The following is a 26,636-nucleotide window of genomic DNA, read 5'->3' as shown; positions in this document are numbered from 1 at the left end:
AGGTCATGATCTCAGGGTCCTGGGATCAAGCCCTGCATCGGGCTCCCTGCTCGGTGGGGAGCCTGCTTCTCCCTCTGCCTCTGCTGCTCCCCCTACTTGTGCTCTTTCTCTCTCTAATAAATAAATAAAAATCTTTTGAAAAAAAAGAAAGACTCATATCCCATCCATCTCTCCATAATGAAATTCCTTCTATGTCCTATTTAGCAGTAACACTACTTTATCAGTGTGACCTCAACAGCACTAAAATTTCTTTCTCTTCGAGATGAATGTATCATAAATTATGTTGTCCTTAAGCAAAATAGGAATTCAAAGAATTACATATTTCATAGCTGAAAGTGAAATTAGAAATCAGTTTGTCCGTCACCTTCAATGCCTAGGTAATAATACCTAACATTTTTCATTACATGCCATAAGTCATTGCAGCAGAGTCTTCTAGTTGGTCTTTTTGCCAGCGTGACTTATACTTACTTCTCTCTCTTCTCTAAGTCACCCTGATCTATTCAATTTTCCCTTCTGATCAACAAACTGCGGTGACTTCCACCCCTTACTAAATCAGGTGCAAATTCCAATTCTTGGTATTTAGCACTCTTCGTCTTAACTTTTCAACCTTTTCAAAACAGCCATGGTATCCAACTTCTGAATTTGTTTTGTTTTTAAAATATATTTGGTAATTAATTTTTACCTATTTGTTTCTAAGGGAAGTTGTGATCCAGTTTTTGTATTGCATTTCTAATTTATCCTGCATGATCCTATTTAAACTATAGTCTATCTGGAGTAATTATTCTTATATTGCAAATGTAACTGAACAGGATAGCAGTGTTTATTTTTATCATACTCCCACCTTCTACTTCCCCATAGTCTATATTTCCCCACACATAGCACTTACCATACTTGAACTGTTATTTTCTGTAATCCAAAGAAATGCAAATACCGTACCAGAAACAGATAAATAACATTAAAGTATGAAATTGGCCAGATGTAACTGAAATAATAAGGAATGGGGTACACAAGCACCTTCTAAAAGAGAATGCTGATCCTCAACTCCAGTTTTCTTGTTGCCACAAAGAAATTTGAATTCAGGGGCACCTGGGTGGCTCAGTCGGTTAAGCAGCTGCCTTTGGCTCAGGTCATGATCCCGGAACAAGGTAAACTGAGGCTGGATCTAGCCATGAAGGTGCCATCTAAAAGTAAAAATTGATTTTATTCTGTACAAATTAAGAATAAATCTATTTTTTTGTCTTTTATAATATTGCCAATTTTAATGTTAAGATTTTCAAGTTGCATTTTTTTGCAACTTGAATGGTTTCATTTATTCAACAAATTTGAACTCCTTCTCAGTGCCAAGCACTATGCTAAGTACTGGGGATCCACAGATTAAAGATGAAAAAAGAACAACAACAAGAAGATCACTGCTTTTAAGCTCATGGTCTAATGGAGGAAAGAAGATTTCAAAGTACATAAATTACAACTATAGTTAAATGTTCTTTAAATAGTAAGAAATTAACTCAGTATATCAGGGTTAAGTGTCCTTAAAATTCATGTAGTAACCAATACATTGTGGACAAGATTAGTGTAGTTAACCATAAAAATAACTCATCCTACAATGCCTGTGCCTGAAAGGATTTGGACATATATATGCAAGTCCAATCAAATTGAAGCAGAACTGGAATATAACTAAAGTGTAGCTAAAAGCATTGCATTTATACACTAGCAGAGCTCAGTTCAAACACCAGTACTTCTGTTTATTAATTGTGTAACTATTGACAAATTTCCTAACTTTTCTTACCAATTTGAAAGCAGAAATTGTAACTATTATGTTTTCAGCACTTAACAGAGTAACTGTTATATAATAGGCACTCAAATATTTGTTGAGTGAATGGCTTCTAATTCATGTTACTTCTGACTTGAAGTTTCTTTAGGATGGTCAGGAGATTGCGTACATATGGGATAAGGTAAAGAGTGAAGGCTTTTGAGATGGGAAGCTAGAAATGGGGAGGAGAGGAAAAAGCTGATTGGGTGATTAGGTATAATGATTAGATATAATGAAGCTGATTGGGTGATTAGGTATAATGAAGATTAGGTATAATGGCCAAGTGGAATTTTCTACTCTGCTCTTAGATCTGAGCTAAGGGAGTTCTGGCCCAGGGCCCCGTGTTCTGGAGAGCCCAGTTTCTTTCTGCTCTGGAGGTACCATTCCCCACAGGGCAGAGTTCACAGAGCCAAGGACATGTGCTCACATATAGTTCTTCTCTCTGAACCACATTTTTTTTTGTGTGCATATTTGTACTAAAAAAATACAAAATGTGTCCTAACATGATTTTTTTAAACAAGAACAGTTTTTAAAAGACTTATTGTCACTTTTTTTCTTCTTTAATTGAACAATATCTCAGATCTTTCCATGTTAGATCCTCACGGATAGATTCATATAGATCCATCTCATTCTTTAAAACTCTACATGATGTTCCATAGTATATTTAGCCATTCCCTTATTGATGGACATTTAGATTGTTTGCATTTTTCCATATCCTAGATACAGTGCTACAGTGAACTTACTCTTTATACACAAATGCAAGTGTCTCTCTACTCCCTGTATGTAGAGTGGCTACAAACTTTTATGAAAATCAGCTTAACAACAGTTAGAATATGTGGAACAGCTGTCAGAGGCTATTTTAATGATTTGTAACCATCATTATTTGAAGAAGATGGCCAGAGAAACAAGAAGGGAAATAAAATATGTGTAGGTAACATAAGGAACATACAGATAACTTGTAATTAACATAAGCATGTGGACTTTGGGCCACTCTGGTTCCATCTGATGGAACATTTTAATCTTAAGAGCAAAAACTTTTAAAAAAGATAACACTCTAGTGTTAATGTAGATAGTTATAGCATAGCTATTGTGAAAATAACTATATCAATTTTGAACATGTCAATTTTTTTAACATGTTAGTTGCTCTTTTGGGCAGTGCTTTTGTACTTAGTATTTATGTTTGACATTTTGTTCAATTATTTATTTATTTATTGCCACATATGTTGATATTTGGTAGAAGAGAGGCATTCACAATGAGTATTTCCAGTGTCATATATTAACTCATGTAGTCTTCAAATCAACCCTGTAAAATAAACATGTTTATCTATAATCTACAGATAAGGAAACTGAGACACAGAGTTTAAGTAACTTACATAGGTATTAGGGCCCCCCAACTAATAAATGGTAAATTGAAATTTTGAAACCAGATCACTCTGATTTTAAAAACCTTTTTTTTTTCACTACTATTTCTTATTGTGTAATCCCCAAAACTGGATTATTGGATCAAATACTATGAACATTTGACCCAAATGCTTTCCAAAAGGGTTGTACTGCTCTTCATTGTGATTGATATTTAACATTAAGAACAGTCTCCATCACATCCCATATTACTTTGTCTTTATTTCCATTAAACTGAGTTGATATTCAAGAAGAACACTCACTAATTCAGTATGAGGCCATTTAGTGTATTTATACATTCAGTGCCCTTTTATCTATGTAAAGCTTCCTTTCTTGTCTTGGTATAGTAGGATAATGAAAGGGATGAAAAGACCTGTTTCACAACTCAAAATAGTCATTTTTATCAGTGCAATTCATATTTAGACTGCAATCACCAGAAAGGAGAAATTTTGTTTCCATGTATCTTAGCCCAATAGCTACATTTGAACTGTTCTTTCAGTAAATTTGCCTTATAAATTTTAGATAGCACTGTATAGAATCAACTTAAAACTGCATTTATGTGAAATGACACTTTATCAGAAATTCTTTTTATTGAAATATGTAGGAAACTGTCAGCTTACAAGATTGGAAACTCCTTGATTACAAGCACCTTTATACTCATTTCTGCATCTTGAACAGTGCTTTTCACAAGCAAGCTCAGTAAATATTGAGTCACAAAAGAAGGGGTTATCTACTGTAACTCTTGTTATTCCTAACTAAAAGACATTGAAAATATTTTCATGACTGATAGTTTTGTTTTTAAATTTTCAGAATGATTGACTGGCTCTCCTGGCCATTGGCTCAGCATGTGGATACATGGGTGATTGCACTCCTAAAAGGACTGGCAGCTGTCCAGAAGTTTACTATTTTGATAGATGTTACTTTACTGAAAATAGAACTGGTAAGTGGGAGTATATAAATCTCTTAGAATGAATGGTCTCAATCTTTTAATCTTTGGGTAGTCCCTTATAAAGCATGTTGAATATGTTCTTGTTTTTGGTTTGGTTTTGAATCATAATTTTGAAATAGAAATTAAGAATGGTATTTAAGTATAGGTAATTAAAATAATTTTGCTGTTTTCAAGGATCTAATATGAAAACCTATTCCTCCCATTATCTCTTAAATCCAACTAATCAAGCTTTTACCACCATTAGTCTACCAAAACTATCTTTGACACCAGTGCTTTCCCATATTGCTAACCTCAGGAGTTATTGCTCAGGCCTCCTCTCATTTGACCTATAAGCAGCATTTGACACACTTGATCACTCCCTCTTGAAACACTTGCCTCACTTAGTTTTTGTCCTAGTTCTCTTGGCTTTTGTCCTAGTTTACTGGCACCTCAGTCTCCCATAATGGATCTTTCTAACTTTAGAGTGCTTTAGAGTTTCATTTTTGAGCCATTTTCTTCTCAGTCCATTCTCACAGCATATGTGTCCCATGGTTTTAAATAATGTTTCTAAGTTAATGACTGCCAGGTATATATTTCTTGTTCATTATTTTCCCATTAACTCCATAATCGTGTATCCAAGTGTCTATACTTGAATCTCAAATTCAACTTATCCACGATCTAATGTCTGATTTTTCCCTCCCAGACCTGGTCTTCCCCATCCTAAATAACGACTCCATCCTACTCTCCCAGGACAAAACGTGAAAGCTATCATTCTTTCTTTCCATTCTCTCTCAGCCCTTATCCTACAAATCCTATCGACTCCACCTTTAAAATGTCCAGAATCCTACCACTTTTAACCAGCTTCATCAATACCACCGTGGTCCAAAGCCCTCATCATCGCTTGCTGTACAGATTGCAGTAGTCTCCCTGCTCCTGCCCTTGGGCCCCTACAGGTGTCACACAAGACCTACATGATCTAGCCCACTGCTGCTTCTCTCCTCGAGTCTCCCACTATTATTGCCTCAGTCTCTGTATTTTGCTTACACTGCTCTCTTTGCTCTGTCTTTAGTACACCAGGCTGGAGACCTCAGGGCCTTTGTAGTGCTTGGCCTTTGCCTTGCTTATTATGCTCTTCTCCCAGGTATCTGCAGGCTTACTTTCATTTCCTTCAGTTTTTTATAGTCAGATGTCACCTTTTAAATGACACATTTTTTTGATACCCTAATAAAATAACAGACCCCTTTGCTACTCAACAGTCCCTATTCTTCATACCCTGTTTTCATAGTACTTATCTCCATGTTACATTTTATTGTCTACCCACCCTGGAGACAGCAAGCCCTATCAAATTAGAAATTTTTTTTAATCCACTGTTGTATCCTCAGTACCTAGAACAATGCCAAGCAATAGTAGGTACTCAATCAGTGTTTGTTGAATGAAATCGAGTGAAGCATGGGCCAAGGAACAATCACTTTGTAGGTAAGGCTTGACAGATTTGTATTTGATCAAGGGGTTTTAAGAGTTTTTTAGGCCACTATATTCCCTTGATCTCTGTCATGTTGTTATTTCCCAGCTTTCTCTCCCAAAGTGACGTATTATGGTAGAACTTTCCAGGAAGGGGAATAGTCACATAAATATTTTTGGTCCAAGGAAAATAACCACTGATTGCGTTAATGATTTCCCTACAAACTCATAAGGTGGATGTCTTATCTTTTTTGAAGGTTTTTAATCGACTTTGGTTTCCTCTTGTGAGACCTGGTGCTCTTGCAGTTCTTTCTCACATGCTGCTCAGTTTTCAGCATTCTCCAGAGGCTTTCCATCTGGTAAGTTAGGACACAAGCTTTCTGCACTGAAGAACTTTGTGTTAAAATTTAGTTTAATATGGAGTCACATTTGTATATGGTGAAAAAGATTATAGGTTAGTCCTGAATCTATTTTCTTGTAGCTTTATGATTTCTTAGAAAATTGAGGTTGTGGGATTTCCCTCCAAAGAATATATTTCCACAATGTTTTGAGTCTCACCAAAACTGCCGCACTTACAACCACTATCAGCAGTTGAATATTATTGCTCTACATGAGAGATGTCACGTGTCAGTGTCACTGATGGTTGTCTGTTGCATGTAGAACAGTGTAGAAGAAAAACGCTTTAGAATTTCAGAAATGTGAAAACATCAGGTGTTGTTTTATCGCCCCAGAATTAAGACTTCATTCTCTTCCAACCCATAATGTACAAATGCTATTAACTCTACCTTTAAAATATATCCAGAACCCTACGACTTTTAATGAGCTACATCACTGGTTTTGATCTGATTTGATTTGACTTCAGTTCTTTGATTATCAGTCATTACATGTGGAAATGACAAAATGTTATTTTGAGAACCTGTCCATTTATCTATCTAGTGTATCACAAGAAAGCAGTGCTTTATGTGGTTATTTGCTTCTCCTAGGGTCTGATCCCCAGGACTAGACTCTCATTATTAGTACACCCACAAGGTATATATCTTAGGAATGCTAACCCAGTACAAGCAAATTCAAGGGAGACTGATGAAGAAGTGCTGAATTCCAGTTGTTGATTATTAGCTAGAAATAGAACTAGCCTCAAAGAACCACATACATACTTAGGCTGCTTAGTGCCTCACTACTACTGAAGGAAAATCTGCAGGCTTTATAGAAAGTAGTCCTTATCAACAAGTAATTATATTATACATTGTCACTTAGAATAGGTTTTTCTGAGAATTTCTACAGTTAATTGCATAATTGATGATCTTGACCATCAACCAATAACCTTATATCTGTCACATAAACAAAACTCAAAACTCAAGCTAAGATAGCATGTGTACTAGCTAAGTCTAATAAGATATAGAACATCAATCATTTGTGTCTGTCTTCAGGCACAATCATGTGTGGGCCATTTGAGAAAAGGTTTATTTTCAGATTTTCTGAGAAGGAGATTCTCTAACTTACTCATCCATTCTAATGTTTATTGCTCTTCACACTGAGGACATTTCTTAATCTCTCTGATTAGCCATTTATGCCATACTCTAAATCTGTTTTTTTTTAAATATGGAGTTTTTTAAAAGATGGAGGATATCTCCATATGTTGTATTGCTTTTTCTGAAAAAAAAAAAAATAGTTAAAATAAAAATGGTTGACTCTGAAATATTTGGCTTATTGAAATATTGATATGAAACCATTTATTTCAGGATTAAGTAGATCTGAAATTGAAAATTGTCATCTGGCTAAGTAAATTCTAAAAACTAAGATCTAATTATTGCCTACATACTGTGTATAGCCTGACTGGCTACTCAACTAAATTGAACTTGGGCATCTAGTGGTGTGTCATGTAGTAGTTAAGTTAACTCTAATTCTCAGTGAAGGACACAGGTTTAGAAGTTGTTAAATATGATCAATAACCTGGAATCACCAACATCGTTATTCATGGCATTTTAGAGCAAAAAAGATTGATGTTATAATATGTGTTATTATAGACCAAATCGCTTTTTATATGCTTCTTATAAGTGGAAAGAAATTTATTTTAAACAAAACATCAAAGTTTCTAATAAGTTATACACATTTTCTCAAATAGTAACTTAAATTTAGTGAGTATTACAGTAAATGTCCACAAATATTTAGATTTGCTCACTCAAAAAAAATCAACTTTCAAGCAGTTAGAAGGTAATAGCTTGCTTGGACATATATTTATATGCCTGTGAAGAACTTAGTCTCATTTCTATGTTAGTAATAATTCTGACCATATAGGATATAATAGTAGACAACTGTATTACCTGATCGCAAAGACCAGATCTACACTAGGAAGGCTTTTGGAAGATTTGGAATTATAAATTAAATAATCATTTTTTTAAATTATTTTCTCTTCCATTTCTCTCTCTCATTTCACCTGTGAGGAAACAAAATAATTTTGGATTTCTGCTACTTTAGCAAGAGAGTATCTTGATAGATATGGCTTTATGGAGCAGAACTATAATTCAGCTTTGTTTAGAAATGAGAGATGAGAACAGTAGAGTGAACTTATATTAGGAACTGATGGTTTCATGGTCAAATTAATACCTTTGATGGAGGTAAGAACAAAGAAGGTAGTGCAAAAGTTAAAATACAGTTTTAAGACTTCAAGCATTAAATCAGAGCAAAAAGAGAATAGCACTGTTAATTTAAGAATATGATTGTTCCTTTTAGGAGGAGGGAAAGGGAGTTGATCATGATGCTACTATAATTGTTGTTATTGCCATTTGGTGATAAGACAATAAGCCATAACTTCACTTTTATCACAAGTTAGCAACCAAAAAATGTTCTACAAATAGAACATAATATTATTAGAAGCCTTTTACATATGAAGTGTAAATATGTATTATTAGATTGTGATTAATAATTAATTGGAACAAGGATACCACTGCACTAATGGAATGAGCCATTTCTGCAAAACCAAGTTTATCTTGTTAATAACCTCTTTAATATGTGATGACTCTATATTGACTTTAGTCTAATTTTATAATGAAAGGACACTGTTGTGCTTATTATCAATACTAAGTCTTCTACGTGTTTTTGAACAATGAGCATTTTAAATTTCCCTTTTATTTTTAACTCCAGTTTCTTAAAAATAATAGAAATTTCTGATTCCATTTATTTTTAGAACCATCTCCTCCTTTTGGAGGTGGGGAATTGAAGGCATTAATAAGGATAACCATGCTAACATAAGACATCTTCCCTATACTTATCTAAAAGAAGAGCCTGAGCTGTAATTTTAGTTATTTTAGTTACTTTCTTGAAGTAGACTTTAAAGTGCAATGTACAGTGTTTAATTCTTTCAAGTGAAAAATCTAAAATTCACACTAGATGGAGCTCTTAAGCTAATTCTAGGTTTATATTTTAAAAGTTTGTTCCTATTAAACAATCTGGTAAATATAATAGTCCTAAAATTTTTCGACTTAACATTTTTCAGAATGGTAGAGGTGACTAAGGCTTCTATTTTGTACCTTAGTTTGTGTTTTAGATGGAGTATAAGGGTAAGGAGAGGGGTCTTAATATGGAATTAAAATTATATGTGACTTTGAAACTCAATTTACCTTGATATTCTAGAAATTTTAACTTCATAACTTTTTTTAGAAAAAGACTGACTGAACATACGGAAAAGTACTTGCTGATTATGTAACATTTGCATTCCATTTGTAGGCTAGAGAATTTATTGCCATTTGTATAAATGGAGGAATGTTTGTCTTTTTGTCTTTTTTCTCTTCAGATTATTCCTTACATAGTTAATTTGGTTCACTCCTTCAAAAGTGATGGTCTGCCTTCCAGTACAGCTTTCTTAGTGCAGTTAACAGAACTGATACACTGTATGATGTATCATTATTCTGGATTTCCAGATCTCTACGAACCTATTTTGGAAGCAATAAAGGTATGATGGTAGTTGCACCAATATTTGTACAGCTGCAGACCATGATGTGATAGATGAATGTAGTGAAACATTTCTATAACTATTCAATTTACTATTCTATGGTAATATGCTTTTTATTTGAAAAATGTAATTGGAATCAGGGTTCATTAATATTTGGGAGTAATCTCTTTCTTATTTATTATAACTAATCTAAATAACCATATTTCTTCAGTTCTACAGTGCCATCAATTATAAGGCATATCTTTAAATTTATAACAGCTGTTGGGGAAATTTGTTTAAAAAGAAGTGCTACATTAAGTGAATACATACGATGTCCAGTATCAGAATTGTTAAAATATTTTTTTAAGATTTTATTTATTTATCTGGGAGAGAGAGAGAGAGCGCATGAGCAGGGGGAGGGGCAGAGAGAGAAACAGCAGCAGACTCCCCACTGAGCAGGAAGCCCAACATGGACCTTGATCCCAGGACTCCTGGATCATGACCTGAGCAGACGCTTAACGGACTGAGCCACCCAGGCTCCTATAGTAGTGTTAAAATATTTAAAAACATCTTAGAATCAAGAAAAGGCAATTCAATAAAATATTTGACTTTGTTTCCTTATTTGTTTTTATTCCATTTTTGCTATGGACTGTTCATGAAGATCCATATTTTATAGAATCTTTACTTGAGCTCTTTGTGAACTTACCCTGTTTTTCAACTTTATGTAGGTAGTAGACCTAAAAAGCACTGATTCTGTTTGTCTTAAAGAATGGGTCACGATATACATACTTCACTCTTAAATTTACTGCATAATCAGGGTGTCGCAAAAGAATTGGAAAATTTGCCTCAGGCAGACCGAATCAGAAGTTATTAGAAATCACTTCTATTAATAATGTTCCTTTTTGAGATCTGAAATACAAGATAAGTCTCATTATCTTTATTACCTCTTCTGTATCTGAAATGAATACAAAGCTTATTCTTTTTACTATGTAGCTAGCTAAATCAAACTGATTTTGGTTGAACCCAAAACAAGACTGTTGAGCAATTAATGTATTCCAGTAGTGTGACATTTGACCCTCCAGAAATAAATGTTTTTATGTATAGGAGCATTTTATCTTGAACTTAATAGTAATGTTAATCTCTTTCTACGGTGTCTCTCTATGAAGATAGACGAAACCTCTTCCCATTAATTGCCGTTTTTCAGTGCTTTACATGTTGAGAACTCTGACAACTGAAATAGGCTCAGAAGAAGCAAGGTTCTCACTCCTAATCCAAGAGCAACACTTTTCTGTTAGCTGTCAACAACAAGAAAATTAAGAGATAAAAATTCCTTCAGAAAATATTTTCTGAGGTCTCAGTACCAGATGGTAGTAGCAGTCAAAAAAAAGGCTTAATGATGTTACCAACTTTCATTATTCTCCATTGCTCTATTCATGCTTGAAATCACTCAGATTTAAAATTGTATCTCAGGGCACCTGGGTGGTTCAGTCCATTAAGCTTCTGCCTTTGGTTCAGGTCATGATCCCAGACTCCTGGGATCGAGCCCCGCGTCGGGCTCCCTGCTCACTGAGGAGCCTGCTTCTCCTTCTCCCTCTGCCGTTCCCCCTGCTTTTGCCTGCTCTCTCTCTCTCTCAAATAAATAAATAAAATCTTTAAAATAAATAAATAATAAAATTAAATTGTATCTCAAATATCATAGAGCAGATAAAAGAATCTGTATCTTTTAATAATTTCCTATATTGTTAAACATGAGATTGAGTTTTATTTTTCGAAGTCAGAGGTCATTGTGCTTAGGTGCTTTCATTTTTCATCCCGATTACTTTGAGCTTTTATTTCTAAGGGTTAATATTGAGTAAATAGTAGTAGTGAATGAAAAGGAGATATTTTTTACTTTCACTAGAAAATTTGAAAGCAAATTGTCTAGGTTATTCAGTTGTGTGCTAATTTAAGTCCTCATTCTAGTCCCTTTGAGTAGCATTGCAGTATACTCTCTGACCTCAAAGTTTTATTCTGAAACATTTTCCTGCCACATTGGAAACATAAATAGTTCAAGTGTGACTTGAATTCCTCGTTCTTGAATATTTCTTAACTTGATAAACTCTACTTTTAGGATGTACTTATTAATTTTAGGAGACAATTATTTTTGCCATGTAATATAATGTAACTTTTTCTGAGGACTGGTCAAGTATTAGGCGTGATTTCAAAACTAAGTGGAAGAAAAGAAAGGTTAAATTTAGTCAGTGGAAGAATCTTTATGGTGTTAATTAATTTAATAACAAAAATAGTTTATATTTTTAAGCTATTTCTCTTCTTGATGATCTACAGGATTTTCCTAAGCCCAGTGAAGAGAAGATTAAATTGATTCTCAATCAAAGTGCCTGGACTTCTCAATCCAATTCTTTGGCCTCTTGCTTGTCTAGACTTTCTGGAAAATCTGAAACTGGGAAAACTGGTCTTATTAATCTAGGAAATACATGTTATATGAACAGTATTATACAAGCATTGTTTATGGCTACAGAGTAAGTTTAAAATTGAACCTTTTTTGTTAACTGTAGAAATTGATGCATACTGATGAAATGTAAGATGGTGGGATTGTCTTCACATTATTTCTTATAAATGGCAGAAATATTAATATTTGTATATAATTGCCTTATTTAGAAATGAAATAGTGCTCAGGAACTATTAAAATGTTAACTTACATAAATTCTACTTTATGTTTATATTATATATTGCATTGAGAATCTTTTGAATTATTCTGGCTGGATATTTATTAGTATAACAGAAGGATTAAGTGGGCTTATTCCAAAGAGTTTAAGTGTCCTCAAGTACGAATTTATTATTATTCTATAAGACAGTGTATTTTTTTTTATAACCTATATATCTTTTAAGGGAGTTACAGTTAGTTTTTTCTGCTTGTAGATATTTTGCTGTTTATCAGATTGATAACTTCTTTGTTACTGTGAAAGAAGCTTAAGCTCTGTTTCCCTCCACAAGTTGTAGACACTGAACAAATTTACAAACATATATGTTCCTTTGTCCTCTTACAGATTTACTTTCAAATTCATTTTCTTTTGTAGCCAAGCAAATATAAAATCAGAAGTTGTTAGCTATGTGATTGCTATCTGTAAAAGTACAAAATAATGATAAACTTTTCTTAAGGACAACAACATGGTTGGATTTTTCTCTTCATCGCCAGGAGAGTATTTATGGAACTTGACCAAAGGTCTTTACAAATTGAGTTCCATGGCTTTGTAAGTTTTTATGCCTACCTAGAATCATAAACTAAAAGATGAAGAGTTAGGTTTATTTTATTTTCTGGACCCAGAATATATTCTCAACACTAAGGTGTTTTTTTGTTTGGCACAGTGTTTTATTTTTTTTTATTTGTTTGTATTTGAGATTTTTAATTTTTTAAAAAAAAATGTGTACACTTAGACACAAGTGATACGAAGCATGAAACTAAATTCAAATCTGTATGTCACCACCAGATGTCATCTAGTCCAGCCAGATGATAGTGAAAGGAGAGACCCAAAGCAATTGTAACTAGCAACAGCAATTCAAAGAGTCATCTTATTGAATAAGCCAACGATACTATCTAAGAATAGGCACATAGCATATTTTATTTCTTTGGTAATATGTGAATTCTTTGTGGTTTAAAAAAATAAATTTAGAAGTATATGAAATAAAAATCAGACATAAAAAATTTTTTTAATCAGACATCCCCATTTGCAAAAGTAATTTGTTAACAGTTTTGTGTGCCTTGTTTCAGATCATTTTTTTACAGTTATAAGATTTTATCTAGAACAAGAAAAAATACATTGTTTTTAAAAAATATTTATAGTCTTATTTATATGTTTTTTTCCAGCACTTGCTTTTATCTTTTAATGATTCGTGTTGGAAGTATTCCCACGATAGGGTAGTGACAGAACTGTCATTCTGAATAAATAGATGTACTATATTTTATTTAACCATACACCTGTTGATGAACATTAGGTTATTTTGCTCATAATTAACGTCCCTCTGCCCATATGCAGATGTAGAGGATTTGCTTTGAAAGGGGTATGCCAAATTGCTCTCCAGAAAGACTGTAGCATTTGAACTTGTATACTAATATGTAATTGTACCTGTGACCCCATACCTTTAGTAGTCTTTGAAATTTTTTCTAATTGGGGGAAAAACATCTTTTTGCTTTAATTTGCAATATTGCTGACCATTACAGTTTTCTCTCTATATTTTTCTTTGTTCATTTGTGTTTATTTTCTAAATAACCTGTTCTTTCTTTTGTGCACCTTTCTGTTGAGTTTTTTTTCTTTTTCATATTGATTTTTATATACGCTGGATGATAATCCTTCATTACATGCTCTCTTCCTGTTAGTGTGATTCAAATTTGTAGAGTGTTTCATTTGTAATTTTTTATTTTATGTAGTGAAATCTGCTATTTCTCATTTGTAGTGTCTGAATTATAGGAAGGCTTCCCCCTCGACATTTCCCCCCTCTTTTTTCTTTTAAATACTTCAGTAGTTTTCTATTTTACATTATCTCATTACTCCTGTGTGGCATTTGTAATAATGTAAAATTTTATTTAATTCCATTTTTTCCTAAATGGATACTGAATTGTTCCTATTCTCTTGTTTGAATAATTTATCCTTTTCCCATCCTGTACTTGTATCATAGACTTTAAATCACTCTAACGTTATAGTATGTTTTGTTGACAATATATTTTTTATTTCATGCAGGTGTGTGAAAGAATTTAAAAGTTGCTTTTTAAGTCATTAATTAATAGCTTAATCCATTTCTATTTGCTAATCCAGAAAATAGGAATAATATGTGACAGCACATAGGCCGTTGCCTGGTCCCCTAGTAACTGTTTTGTTTATCGCCATTCTTCCCTTCCTTCTTCACTACATTGTAAGTAGTAATTCTGCTAGGTAAAGGGCCATCAGGTGAGTGACGTTTTACTTTGAAGATAACAAGTTCTTGAACTAACTTCCTTTTAGCTTTTAAAAAAAATGCATCTATGTATGTATGTACATGTATGCAAGAATCACTGTTTTATTCTCGTTCAGTTTCAGGAGACAAGTATTATCTTTAAATCTAAATGGGTGCAATTCATTAATGAAAAAATTACAGCATCTCTTCGCCTTTTTGGCTCATACACAGGTGAGTGTGTGTGTAGTATGTATGTGTTAAGTTCATTGATAATATTCTTTAAACTTCACATTATACCAAACTTGGTGAATCTTTTTTAAATAATACATATTTGACGCAAATCCACTTAGATATGCTTAAAGAGATTCTGCCTAAAATCAGGATATGCTCTAAGTTTTTATTTCTTCCCCCTGTTTTCCATTCTTGTAGATGAATATTATGCTGACCCTTTGTTCTAATTATTATAGATAAAAGCTGATTTTCTCCCCTGATAAATAAGCTTCTTCATGAAGAAATCTTTTTAAATGCATCTTTAATAGCTTGTAGATACTAAATTGATAGATTTTTCACAATAATAAACAATTAAAAAATCTTGTGGCACATTGGCTTCTTTTTTCTCCTATTTCTTATATATGTGCTCTCTCATTCTCATTGTGACCAAAATTTTAAGCTCTAGAACTTAATAGATAAACAACTTTATCTGTTAAGTTCTAAGGCTTAAAATTTTATGATGATCTTTTATGTCCACAAATTAATCCAAGAAAATGAATTTATGCTGCTGGCAAGAAAGTCATATGTAGTAAATATTCATTCAAGAGACATTTATTGAGAAATACAATGTAGAGTCTGATAAACATTCAAAGGGAAAGGGAATTCTTATGCTCAAGGAACTCTTAAGTTTTGAGCAGTACATATATATCACTTATAAATAATGTATATTATTATTTTCTGGTTTTACTCTGATTGTTTTACTTTTACAGAGTTCTAAAGGAGTAGGTGGGAGAGTCAGAAGAGAAGGTAGCTTTAGTGGGATTGAGTTGATAAGAATGCCTTGTTTCTATCTATACGCTGTGAAATAGCTCAAGTATAACTTCTTAAATGGAAAAAATTAACATATGAGTGATAGCCTATAAGTAATAATATACTCAAAGAGACAATTTTCTCTTTCTGAAGAGAAATTAAAAAGAGATAATTATTCTCTTTCTGAGGAAAATATGTTCACAAATTAAATTTAACATCTCAGGACCAAGGGAGATGAAATCTCTTCCCTCCAACTGCCAAACATTATTTTCCTAGTAAATTGATTTCTGTACTTGCTTTATCACTAGTCTATATTTACCATATACTGTATAAAATGTATATGTATCTGTGTGTGTTAATGTAGATATAAATACATTATATATACTATATTACCTTACTGAATCAGAACTGTTAGAAAAAAACTATAGGAGGGTTCCATGCTCCCAAGGAAAGAAGAAAGGAATTCACAAGAGAACCTAATGAAAGTTATGTCACAGTTGAGACCTTGTCTGATAGCAAGCCAACAAGGATTGTTTTAGGTAGATGATTTCCCTATATAATTGAAAAGGCTTTTTTTCTTATAATTGAGAAAGCTAACATTTATTGAGCATTTAAATTTGCCTAGCTTCTATCCTAAGTAGTTTACATGTATTATTTCTTAATCCTCAAAAACAATCTATGAACTAATAAGGTAGTATCCCCATTTTAGAGATGAAGAAACTGGGTTTACATTACCTGCTTTTCAGGGTCATGCAAACAAGTGGCAAATTGGGGTATGAACCAAATGACTCTAGAGCTCATGCTCAATTGGTATGTTAAAGTTCCTTCCTTCAGAATGCTATCAACACCCCTATTTTGATAAAATTTTTCTTAACTGAGGACTCTGTTATATACCACAAATATTCAAAATATCAGGAGAATTCTAAGTTTTCAAGTTATAATCACATCTTTTCAGATGCCTTTTCAGTTCCTTTTTGTTGTTGCAAAATCTAGGATTTGAACCAAGATTGCTTCGAAGTCAGTGAGCAACCACTTCACTAAGCCTCCTCCACACCAAAAAAAAATCAGCAAGGACCCTAAACAATATACTTACATTCTGTGCATTTATGAAATGTATACCTAGTCAAAGAAATTTTTGCTTAAAGTAGGTATGCATGGCCCTATACAGTACTCCCCCTCATTATTTTATCTAAAATACATACTCTTCAGCTTGTCTTTTCCTTATAATTTCCAAAAAACTATGGATGCAAGCATATGACTGTTATAGAGAGAGAATGCCAGTAGCATTATATTAAGTGTTCGAGAGACCTAGGTTCTAATGTGGACTCCCTCTGGCACTACTTTAGCTGTATAACCTTGGGCAAGTAACATGTTTCTCTAGATGTTAATTCTTATCTGCAGAATGAGAAGTTATGACTGAAGATTACCTAAATTTATTTCTAATTTTATCTGTCCCCATTTCTGGTACTTTGTAGTAGGGTTAAGTACAATGTAATTTTAATTAATCTTTATTAAACATTGTAAATTAAGATTTCAGTTATTTGATTCATGGTGTGAGAATCATTTCCTTGTATTTTCTCTGCTGATATCAAGAGAGAAGCATATGCACCTCGGGTATTCTTTGAGGCTTCTAGACCTCCATGGTTTACCCCCAGATCACAGCAAGACTGTTCTGAATACCTCAGGTTTCTGCTAGACAGGTAAAAAGTATTTTGAAAGTTATGATTTGAATTGTTTTCTTTCATAACACTGTGGCATATTGTTTTTGCCTTTAAAAACATATTTCAAATGTTAATCTTTAAAATACCTTGCATTTACTGTATATATTTAAGTGTTCTTTGTTTTTAATTTGGTGTCTTTTTTTTTATTTTCTTACTTTGGACCAGCTGTTCTCGGAGTGTGGTACAAAGACCCCCTAGGGGTTCCAAAACATTTTCAGGGGTCTTCCCTTTTCTAACTGTATATCTGTGTATATGTAATCAAGGCCAGATTTTCTTCATAAGCTTCATCCAGAACAACATATCACAATAGATTGAATGCAGAACAGCTATGAGGATCCAGCTGTCTTCTGTTAAGCCAGATACTTGAAATATTTGCAAAATGTAAAACAATGCCATTCTTCTCACTAAATTTTTTGGTTTTAGAAAATATAACTTTTTCATAATGAATGTTATTAATATTAATACGTAGTGGGTTTATTATTGTTTTCAAATGTATTATTTTATTCTTAGTTTTTGAGTACAGTAAATATTGATGGATATAACCACATGAATTAAAGCTGTTGGGTTCCTCAATTTTCCTCAGTTACTTTTAAAGAGTATAACGGGGTCTGGAGACCAAAAAATTTAATAGTTGCTCCTTTAGATCAGTGCATAATTAGATGAGTTTGGTATATTTTATTGTGTCCTTACCACTTAATTAATAAAACCTCTATCTTCTCCAGGTCTTTGCCTCCCTTCTGTTACGTGGACGACTAGTAAAGTTAGTTGAACTTAACATGTGCAATCAGCTAAGGACATGTCGAGTGGCTTCTTTGTACCAGGCTTTCTATGAGATGTCAGGCAGACAAAGATATATAAGATTATTAGCGGACATAAGATAATCACTTACTATCATGTAATAAGTGCTATAAAATAACAGTATGAAGAAAGAATGAGTCTATAGAGTCGTGATAGCCCCTCACTTCTAATTTACATTCTCAAATTGTTCAATATTCCTCTTATTTTAAAAGAGGAAAAACTGGATTTTTTAAAATTAAATCTTATATTTGATAAAAATAATTCGGCTGTTTATATAAGCCACCAATATTTTTAAATAGCAATGACATTGAAACGTAAGTGAAGTAGCGATATAATGGTATATACTCTTCTGCAGGCTACATGAAGAAGAAAAGATCTTGAAAGTTCAGTCCTCACACAAGCCTTCTGAAAGTCTGGGGTGCAATGAAACTTCTTTGCAGGAAATAGCCAATAAGGCAGCTGTACTAACAGAGAGCCCTTGCACAAGTGATGGTGAGAAGACTTTAATAGAAAAAATGTTTGGAGGAAAACTACGAACTCACATATGTTGTTTGAACTGCAGGAGTACCTCACAAAAAGTGGAAGCCTTTACCGATCTTTCACTGGCCTTTTGTCCTTCCTCTTCTATCGAAAACTTGTCCTTTCAAGATCCAGCATCATCACCCAATACACAAGATGGTGGTCTAATGCAAGCCGATATACCCGGTCCTTCAGAAGAACCAGGAGTTTATAATCCAGCAAAAGCTGCCTTTGTTTGTGACTCAGCTATGAATGAAAGAATGTTAGGCAGTCCTTCTGATGAGTTTTGCTATACTGAAAACACCTGTGTCCCCAGTGAAGCTAGCAGGATTCTTGTTAATAAAGATGTACCTCAGAAACCAGGAGGTGGAAGCACACCTTCAGTTACTGACTTACTAAATTATTTTTTGGCTCCAGAGATTCTTACTGGCGACAACCAGTATTATTGTGAAAACTGTGCCTCTTTGCAGAATGCCGAGAAAACTATGCAAATCACGGAGGAGCCTGAGTACCTTATTCTTACTCTCCTGAGATTTTCATATGATCAAAAGTATCATGTGAGAAGAAAAATTTTAGACAACGTGTCACTGCCACTGGTTTTGGAGTTGCCAGTTAAAAGAACTACTTCTTTCTCTTCATTGTCAGAAAGCTGGTCTATAGATGTTGACTTCACTGATATTAGTGAGAACCTAGCTAAAAAATTAAAGCCTTCTGGAACTGAAGAAACTTGCTGCTCCAGATTGGTGCCATATCTATTAAGTTCTGTTGTCGTTCACTCGGGTATATCCTCTGAAAGTGGGCATTACTATTCTTATGCCAGAAACATCACAGGTACAGAGTCCTCATACCAGATGTGCCATCAGTCTGAAACTCTGGCGTTAGCATCCTCCCAGAGTCATTTACTGGGGAGAAATAGTCCCGGTGCAGTTATTGAGCAGGATTTAGAAAATAAGGAAATGTCAAAAGAATGGTTTTTATTTAATGACAGCAGAGTGACATTTACTTCATTTCAGTCAGTCCAGAAAATTACAAGTAGGTTTCCAAAGGACACAGCTTATGTGCTTTTGTATAAAAAACAGAATAGCACCAACAGTTTAAGTGGTAACAGTTCAACCAGTGGACTCTGGGTAAATGGAGACCCACCTCTACAGAAAGAACTTATGGATGCTATAACAAAAGACAATAAACTATATTTACAGGTAAGTTGGAAATAAAAACTTCATCATTTGTGGAAAATATTTAAACAATTGGTTTAACAGTGGTTAAATGAATACCCTAATTTTGAAATCCAACTTCTGCATTTTGAAGGAATTTAATAAGAGTGGCAATTCTGAAATCTTAAGTAGGGTTCAGCCTATATAAATTATCTTACTTTCTAGTGTTACGAATTAATTATGAAAAGCTGCAATTAGATGCAGTATAAAAGACCTCACTTGTTTTTAATTACAAAAGATGTGATCATTATCAAATCATTCCATACAGAAATATAGGAAGCTTAGTAAAATGGAAAGTGTCTTCCCTCTCCTCTTTAGTCCCACCTACCAGGGGAAACAGTTACTGAATTTGGTGTTTATTCCATTCTAGACTATTTTACAGATATTTTAAGGGCACTTATTTACAGGTGGATAAGATAAAGGACACTGAAAGGTAGAATATATTTAAAAATGCATATTTGTATTCTTTAAGGAACTGAGCAATAAAACCAAGAAGCTAATAGAGCAATTAGTAAATAAAAGCCATGGAACAAAGGTTTCATATGAGCTAGATCTTGCAAGTATTTTTCTCTGAAACCTGCCAACTTGCTAATAGCATAAAAACCAACACTAAATTATCAGTGAAATTGTAAGTGTATTAACTGTATAGTCCAAGTGACTTTATGAGTTTACATAAGTTCTAAAAATTTTGTGTTTGAAAATCACAAAGCTGAAAGATACAGATTAAGAGAAGAAATGGGTCACTATAGTACTGATTTTTAGAAGGAAATTTTCTCAAAAGATTTCAAATTTACCGTACTATAAAATACTCAAATAACGGTACATGATACATTGTTAAAGGAGTGTGGCAATGTTCTAGAGTAACACAAAAATAATGTATTTTTCAGGAAAAAAAAAATTAGAAACAATATTTATTAAACCAGATTCACCACCAAAGATTCTTACATCCAGTCAGAAGGCTTATGATTTAGGTAACAAGATGTATTCAACCATATCCTTCTTGCTAGATATTAAATAAGCACCAGATATTAATCATCATGATTCTTGAAGATTAGAAAGGGCAAGAGGGTTAGGTTAAAATAGAAAATTTCTATGATATAAGATACAGATAATAAGGCCTAGTACAATATTGACTTGTGAAAATATGCGGATTATATATCAGTGATTGGGTAAAATAGTATATTTATCAAAGGAGAGAGACATGGGTTTTAAAAAGATGAGGAACTGCTTTATTTCTGTGATTGGATTGCCAAAAGCTCTTGTAACCATAACAACTACTTTATTACAGCCTTCCCCCAAATGATTTTCTCTTTCTTAACTATTTACCCCATTACAATATTTACAATATCTGAGTGTGATAAGCCGTTCTTTTCATTATTGTTTTAAGGCCCATTGTCACTATAAAGGAAAGCATTATGTACTTTGTTAATTCAGTTTTTCAGTGCTTGCAGTTGTTCTAAATTCTGTCTGAAGTCTCAGATTGGCAAGTTACTGAATGTAAAAAAGATACTGCCAAATTTTACAATAAGATATTTATGTTCCTGTATTAAGACCGGCTATTAAATCAATGCTTATTACCAAACTCCCTTTTTGAAGCAAATTATGATAATAAATATTCAACTCTTACTTAAAAACTTAAGTACATTTATACTTTGTATTATTTACTTTTAAATACAATAATGTAATTGATTCATGTTGAGGTTTGAATTGTAATGGTTCTCATACAATTTAACTGAATCATTCTGGTATTTTAAGTTGTGTTAAGAGACTATATTGTTTTGAATACATGGAGTATATATATATATACACACACACACATATATGTATACGTATGTTTTCATTCCTATTTTCGTTTTTGTTTTTACATTTTTGAGGTATAGTTCAAAATTTGTGCTCATTTCATAATAATGCTTTAAAATAGATTGCTATGTCAAGAATACAACTTTGGGGGCACCTGGGTGGCTCAGTCGTTAAGTGTCTGCCTTCGGCTCAGGTCGTGATCCCAGGGTCCTGGGATCGAGCCCCGCATCGGGCTCCCTGCTCGGTGGGAAGCCTGCTTCTCCCTCTTCCACTCCCCCTGCTTGTGTTCCTCTCTCACTGTGTCTCTCTCTGTCAAATAAATAAATAAAATCTTAAAAAAAAAAAAAAAGAATACAACTTTAGTTTTAAGATACAGCTTTAAACCTCTTTATAAAACAATTGCAAAAACTTAACCAAATCTTAGTAAAAGTAAGGATGTGGAGTGAACATTTTGAGTTCCTTTGCTCTTGAGTAGTACTGCAAATGAATTTACCATCATAGTACATATCAGGGTAGCTACTTTCTTTTTTAATTCTTCATAATCACATTAGAAATTCATCTTGTATAATTTTAACAAGCTGTTTTGGGGATTCCATTTTTAAATTTTACTAAAATCATATCTAGATTGACCTGTGTTAGAAAGAAACTCTTGCTCTTTCTGGTACTGGTGAGATTAGTGATTTTGAAAAGTCAGCAGAAATTCCCATGTGACCAAACCATTTTCTGCTGTGTATCATAGCCTGACACATAGGACAGCAGTGCAGATTGTGGATCTCAAAGTAAATTTTGGGAAGGGTTTTTTCTTCATTTCTTTCTTTCCCTTCAGTCCACCTTGCATAAGGAATGTCTGTATTATTTTAGTGTCTGGACGCCCAAATTATGCTTTGGGTAGGATCCAGAGAGAGAAAGCTTGTGTGAGTGGCACCAGCACCGCACTGTGAAGATCACCACCTATCCCCACGTGTCCCACATCAACTACAGACAGAGCTTCTGTCCTTTCTTGTTTGGTTTCTTTCCTTTGTTTCTTTGGAGGAGGTGATAGTTTAATGTCTTAATATTTTTCTTCATCGTACATGCAGAAAAGTATACTGTGTAGTTTAAAGACCAATAAAAGATGGATTAATTTAATGTTAACATATTTACTTAAATGAGAGATCTAAATATTCTGCAAGTTATTTGTCCCAAAGCAACAGTAACTCCAGGCCTATAGTCCACTACTGAAATAAGGATTAATTTTAATACTTGATATAAAATTGGGATATAAATTATATACACTATGAGAATCATAATTTTTGACATTATAAAAAGAAGTAAAATGAGAAGCAGTTTTCCCTGCTTCAATCCATTAAGCTTGTCTTCTGAAAACAGGATATCATACATTTTTCTCTGTCAGCCATACATTTATATAAGTAGATAAAAAGCAAAAAAGGAATATTCCTTTCTTGGGAAGCTGTCTTGAAATACAATGTAGCTTTCATGCGTCTTAGAAGCAATAGACTTAATTTTATATTGTGTGTGTCCTTTAACACTGCTTCTGGGGGGGAGTTCCTTTCTAACAAAATTTGCCATATCTTTTGGGAGCAGAACTTCTTGAACTCTACCTTGCATATTCAGTTTTATTTATTTCATTAGGGAACATGATCTATATCTGAAACCAGTCTTAGATACAGAGTCATTTTCGTTGCTTGTTTGGATAGTTTAATAGGTTATAGAGCTAGAGCAATGAGGATTTTGTTTCTCATTTTTGTGTCTATTTCTTACATACATACCTATAGCTTTTATTTTCTATTTATGAAACTAAAAATTTTAGTTCTATTTTAATTCTTACTTTAATTTTACAGATTAAAAAATAGATTATATCTTAAAAAACATTATACAAAGGAACCAGCACAGTAAATTAAAAAGTTTTTGAGAAGTATCTTGCAAATTAAGTTTTAAACCTGCCTGAGACTGGTTAATTAGGCCATTCTGTTACAAGGATTTCTTATCTATGGTCACATTCAGCTATAAAAATATGTGATTCTTGATCATTTTTTTGTATTAGCAATTGCACAGCTGTCACTGTATGTTACTGAGAAATAAGGTATTCATAATGTGAGAAATAGATGTCCAAGTAAGCCTGGCTTTTTACTCCATAATAAAAAATTGGGCATCTTGTGGAGAGGGGAGAATAGTTAGCTAAAAAAATTTAGCTAGAAATTATAAAATAACACTACCTTGTCAGTTGGAGCAAAGTAACTGGGCTTTTAGTTGAAAATTGGAAATAGTATAGTTTTTATGATTACTGTTAAGTGTATTTTTAAAGTTTGTCGGGATGATTATGCCTAACAAATTATAAGAGTAGCTTTTAGACCTAATTGGCACGTCATTTGAAAGTTATAGAACCTTTCCCAGAAAAATGGGTACATGCCGGAGTATTTTACATTTTCTTCCAAGGAGTTTGTACCAGTTTTAGAATGCAGTTTGACACCTTGCCAAATGAATTCGCCATTATTTATTTACATTTGCTCCTTCTGAAGCTAAGTAGCTAATAGTGTTCTAATCTGAGATCATTAATATTTATTGAGCACCAAATATGTGTCTGGCACGTAGACCGGTACGACTGGTTCCTGATAAAAGTCCTGATAATCTGGTAGGGAAACGTTGTAAGTAATACTGTAAGGAGATAGGCACCATTTTCCTTAGCAATGTTACTGAAATCCTACCTTTATTTACTGAGAAGTATTCTAAGGAAAGGGTAGGCAGCATTCAGCCTTCTTTCATTATTTATACCTTTTACTGTATCACCCACATACAAAATAGTCCCACTGGATAAAGAGTAGATGACCCATTGTCATAACCTTTAAATTCTACATTCTGTGTATTAGAAAGAAATCTATTCCTCTGTGTGTTGATGAGTATTTACACAAACTATAGTGTTCCTGTAGAGCAATTTTAGGATATGGGACTTCAATATTCTCTTCTGCAAACTGAAGTATTGAAAAAGAACGGGCTTTAGGATCTGTCATTCTGTAGAGTTACACCAGGATTTTGCTCTCTGTATTACTTGTTCCATCTGTGATTATGTACTTTAGTAAGATTTGGTAAGGATTAGTGTAGTCAATATTTTTTAAATTACTGAGATTTGAGGGATGCTTATTAAGAATTAAGTCAGTTTTAAAATATTTATGTAGATGATATACTCATCCATTGCATTTAGGGTTTTAATTTTATAAAAATTCTTTTTTATTTTAGGAACAAGAGTTGAACGCTCGAGCCCGGGCCCTACAAGCTGCATCTGCCTCCTGTTCATTTCGTCCCAATGGATTTGATGATAATGACCCACCAGGAAGCTGTGGACCAACTGGTGGAGGGGGTGGAGGAGGATTTAATACAGTTGGCAGACTCGTATTTTGATCCTGAGAGAATCCAAAATGCACTGGTCACAAAACATCTAATCTATGACTGTTAAAATGGCAGACTGTAACAAATATCATACCTATCTTTTATTTTTCTTTTCATTAGACCCTGTACTTTAAGAAAACACACTCAGTGCTTGTTTTTATTTTCTTGACAATACATTTATTAACAAATGCATCATGGGAAAAAAATCTACCTCTTAAAATTCCATTTGCTTTTATGGTTAGACATGCTTGACCAAAAATTTTCAGAGGAAAATGTGTACCCAGTCCCTAATTAAGCTGCATTAAATTTAGCAGAGGCATTTAAATGGTCTCGTCCTCAGTTTATGAAAAAAAATATATAATTCATTTAGCATCTTTTATAAAAGAATTGATGCTAGAAATGATGGAAATACTGGTTAAAAAGAAAGAAAAAAATCCTTTATTTCATGCATAGTACCCCATTATTAAATTCAAATCTTTTAAAATGCTAAAGATAATACAGTCTCTAATGAAGGCAATAACAAAATTTATTAGGCTATAGTACTTTTCAGGTTTTTGTTTAGTGCTATCTTCAGCATCACTGTATCTGCATTTCAAGTACAAATGTTTTAAAAAAGGATTATTTATACATATATGCTGAACTGATTTTAAGAAAGGTGCATGATCCTGTAGGAACATTTTTACCTAAAAAATTGCTAACTTTGTAGTATTTCTAATTGTTTAAGGATTTTTAAATTCTATTTCAGGGAGTATATCTTCTGTGTGTTTTGAAGGAGGTGAGTTCTGTATGTGCCTTGCAGTACTGTAATTCAAAAATAGGAATCTTTGGCTGCGGAAAAGTTTTTTAAAAATGAAATGTTAGGAAGTAATTTTTTTGTGCTAACATTAAAATTATAACTTTTTGAAAGATATTAGATTTTCCTGAAGTAAAATCCAATGGTTCTAAATCAATAAGTGTGATAGATTATTTTTAAATCATAGAAGAATTCAGAGGAAATGAGCCTAGGCAAGTAAAAAATCTTTTTTGATTTTGTTACTTAATCCTCAGATTATTAAACATCAATTGCATATTTTTAGCGTTGGACATTTTTTTTTTTTTTTTTGAATCTTGTGCTTTGCACAGTTGTTTCTGTTTCACAGTCTCAGATAAAATGGTGAAATGTCAGACCGTACCATCCCGCATTTTCTTTTACCAGGGAGTGGGAAACAAGTCAGTTCTCCTGGGTCTTGATTATATGTATTCTAGGAGTTATCCCGGTTGTCCCGTTTCCTGAAAGTTTTAACTTATCCATGGTTGTACATTGTTCTGAAATCGGTCTCATATTTATTTTGAAAACATTTTAAGGAAAGAGTGTTCTTTGGTGATTTGGAGTTTATCTTTTTCCCAAGCTTTTAACAGTCATAGTTAAAAACAGAACTCCTCATCTTCATTCCACTGTGTCCTACTCCTAACTCGTTTCCAGTCACCGGGAAGATTAGGAAAACTGATTGGATTAAAAGTGGAAATTCTTTGCAGAATTGATTGAGATTTGTCTTTTCTATAAATGAATGAAACAGAAATTTTTATCACACTGTCTTTCCTGTGTGCTTCCTCTTGTCTTAATAATGTATTGCTAAGCTACTCTAGGTATTCAGTTATCCCCTGTCTAATTAATGATTTATTATCAGATTATATCAGTGTTAGCATTTATTGAAATTGGTAAAGTCATTTAATACCTGGTACATTA

At 33.2% G+C, this 26,636-nt stretch overlaps 1 protein-coding gene across 2 annotated transcripts in view; it reads left to right on the top strand.

Annotated features, from left to right (window-relative positions):
• Positions 1 to 25,820, top strand: part of USP38 (ubiquitin specific peptidase 38) — a 37,773-nt gene extending 11,953 nt beyond the window's left edge. Inside the window, exons 3-10 of one of the 2 annotated variants that reach the window (XM_021679322.1) lie at positions 4,019 to 4,148; positions 5,855 to 5,956; positions 9,388 to 9,546; positions 11,851 to 12,044; positions 14,592 to 14,685; positions 17,068 to 17,174; positions 18,349 to 19,711; positions 24,761 to 25,820. In XM_021679322.1, the coding sequence (XP_021534997.1) occupies positions 4,019 to 4,148; positions 5,855 to 5,956; positions 9,388 to 9,546; positions 11,851 to 12,044; positions 14,592 to 14,685; positions 17,068 to 17,174; positions 18,349 to 19,711; positions 24,761 to 24,922 (2,311 nt within the window). In that variant the 3' untranslated portion in view covers positions 24,923 to 25,820. The remainder of the gene's footprint in view (positions 1 to 4,018; positions 4,149 to 5,854; positions 5,957 to 9,387; positions 9,547 to 11,850; positions 12,045 to 14,591; positions 14,686 to 17,067; positions 17,175 to 18,348; positions 19,712 to 24,760) is intronic. The other variant, XM_021679323.1, reaches the window with a different exon arrangement.
• Positions 25,821 to 26,636: the final 816 nt, after the last annotated feature.

Source organism: Neomonachus schauinslandi, chromosome 2 (genome assembly GCF_002201575.2).
Source record: "Neomonachus schauinslandi chromosome 2, ASM220157v2, whole genome shotgun sequence".
Taxonomy (NCBI): domain Eukaryota; kingdom Metazoa; phylum Chordata; class Mammalia; order Carnivora; family Phocidae; genus Neomonachus; species Neomonachus schauinslandi.
The sequence above is the reverse complement of the archived record's forward strand: the minus strand, read 5'-3'. Positions and strand labels throughout refer to the sequence as shown.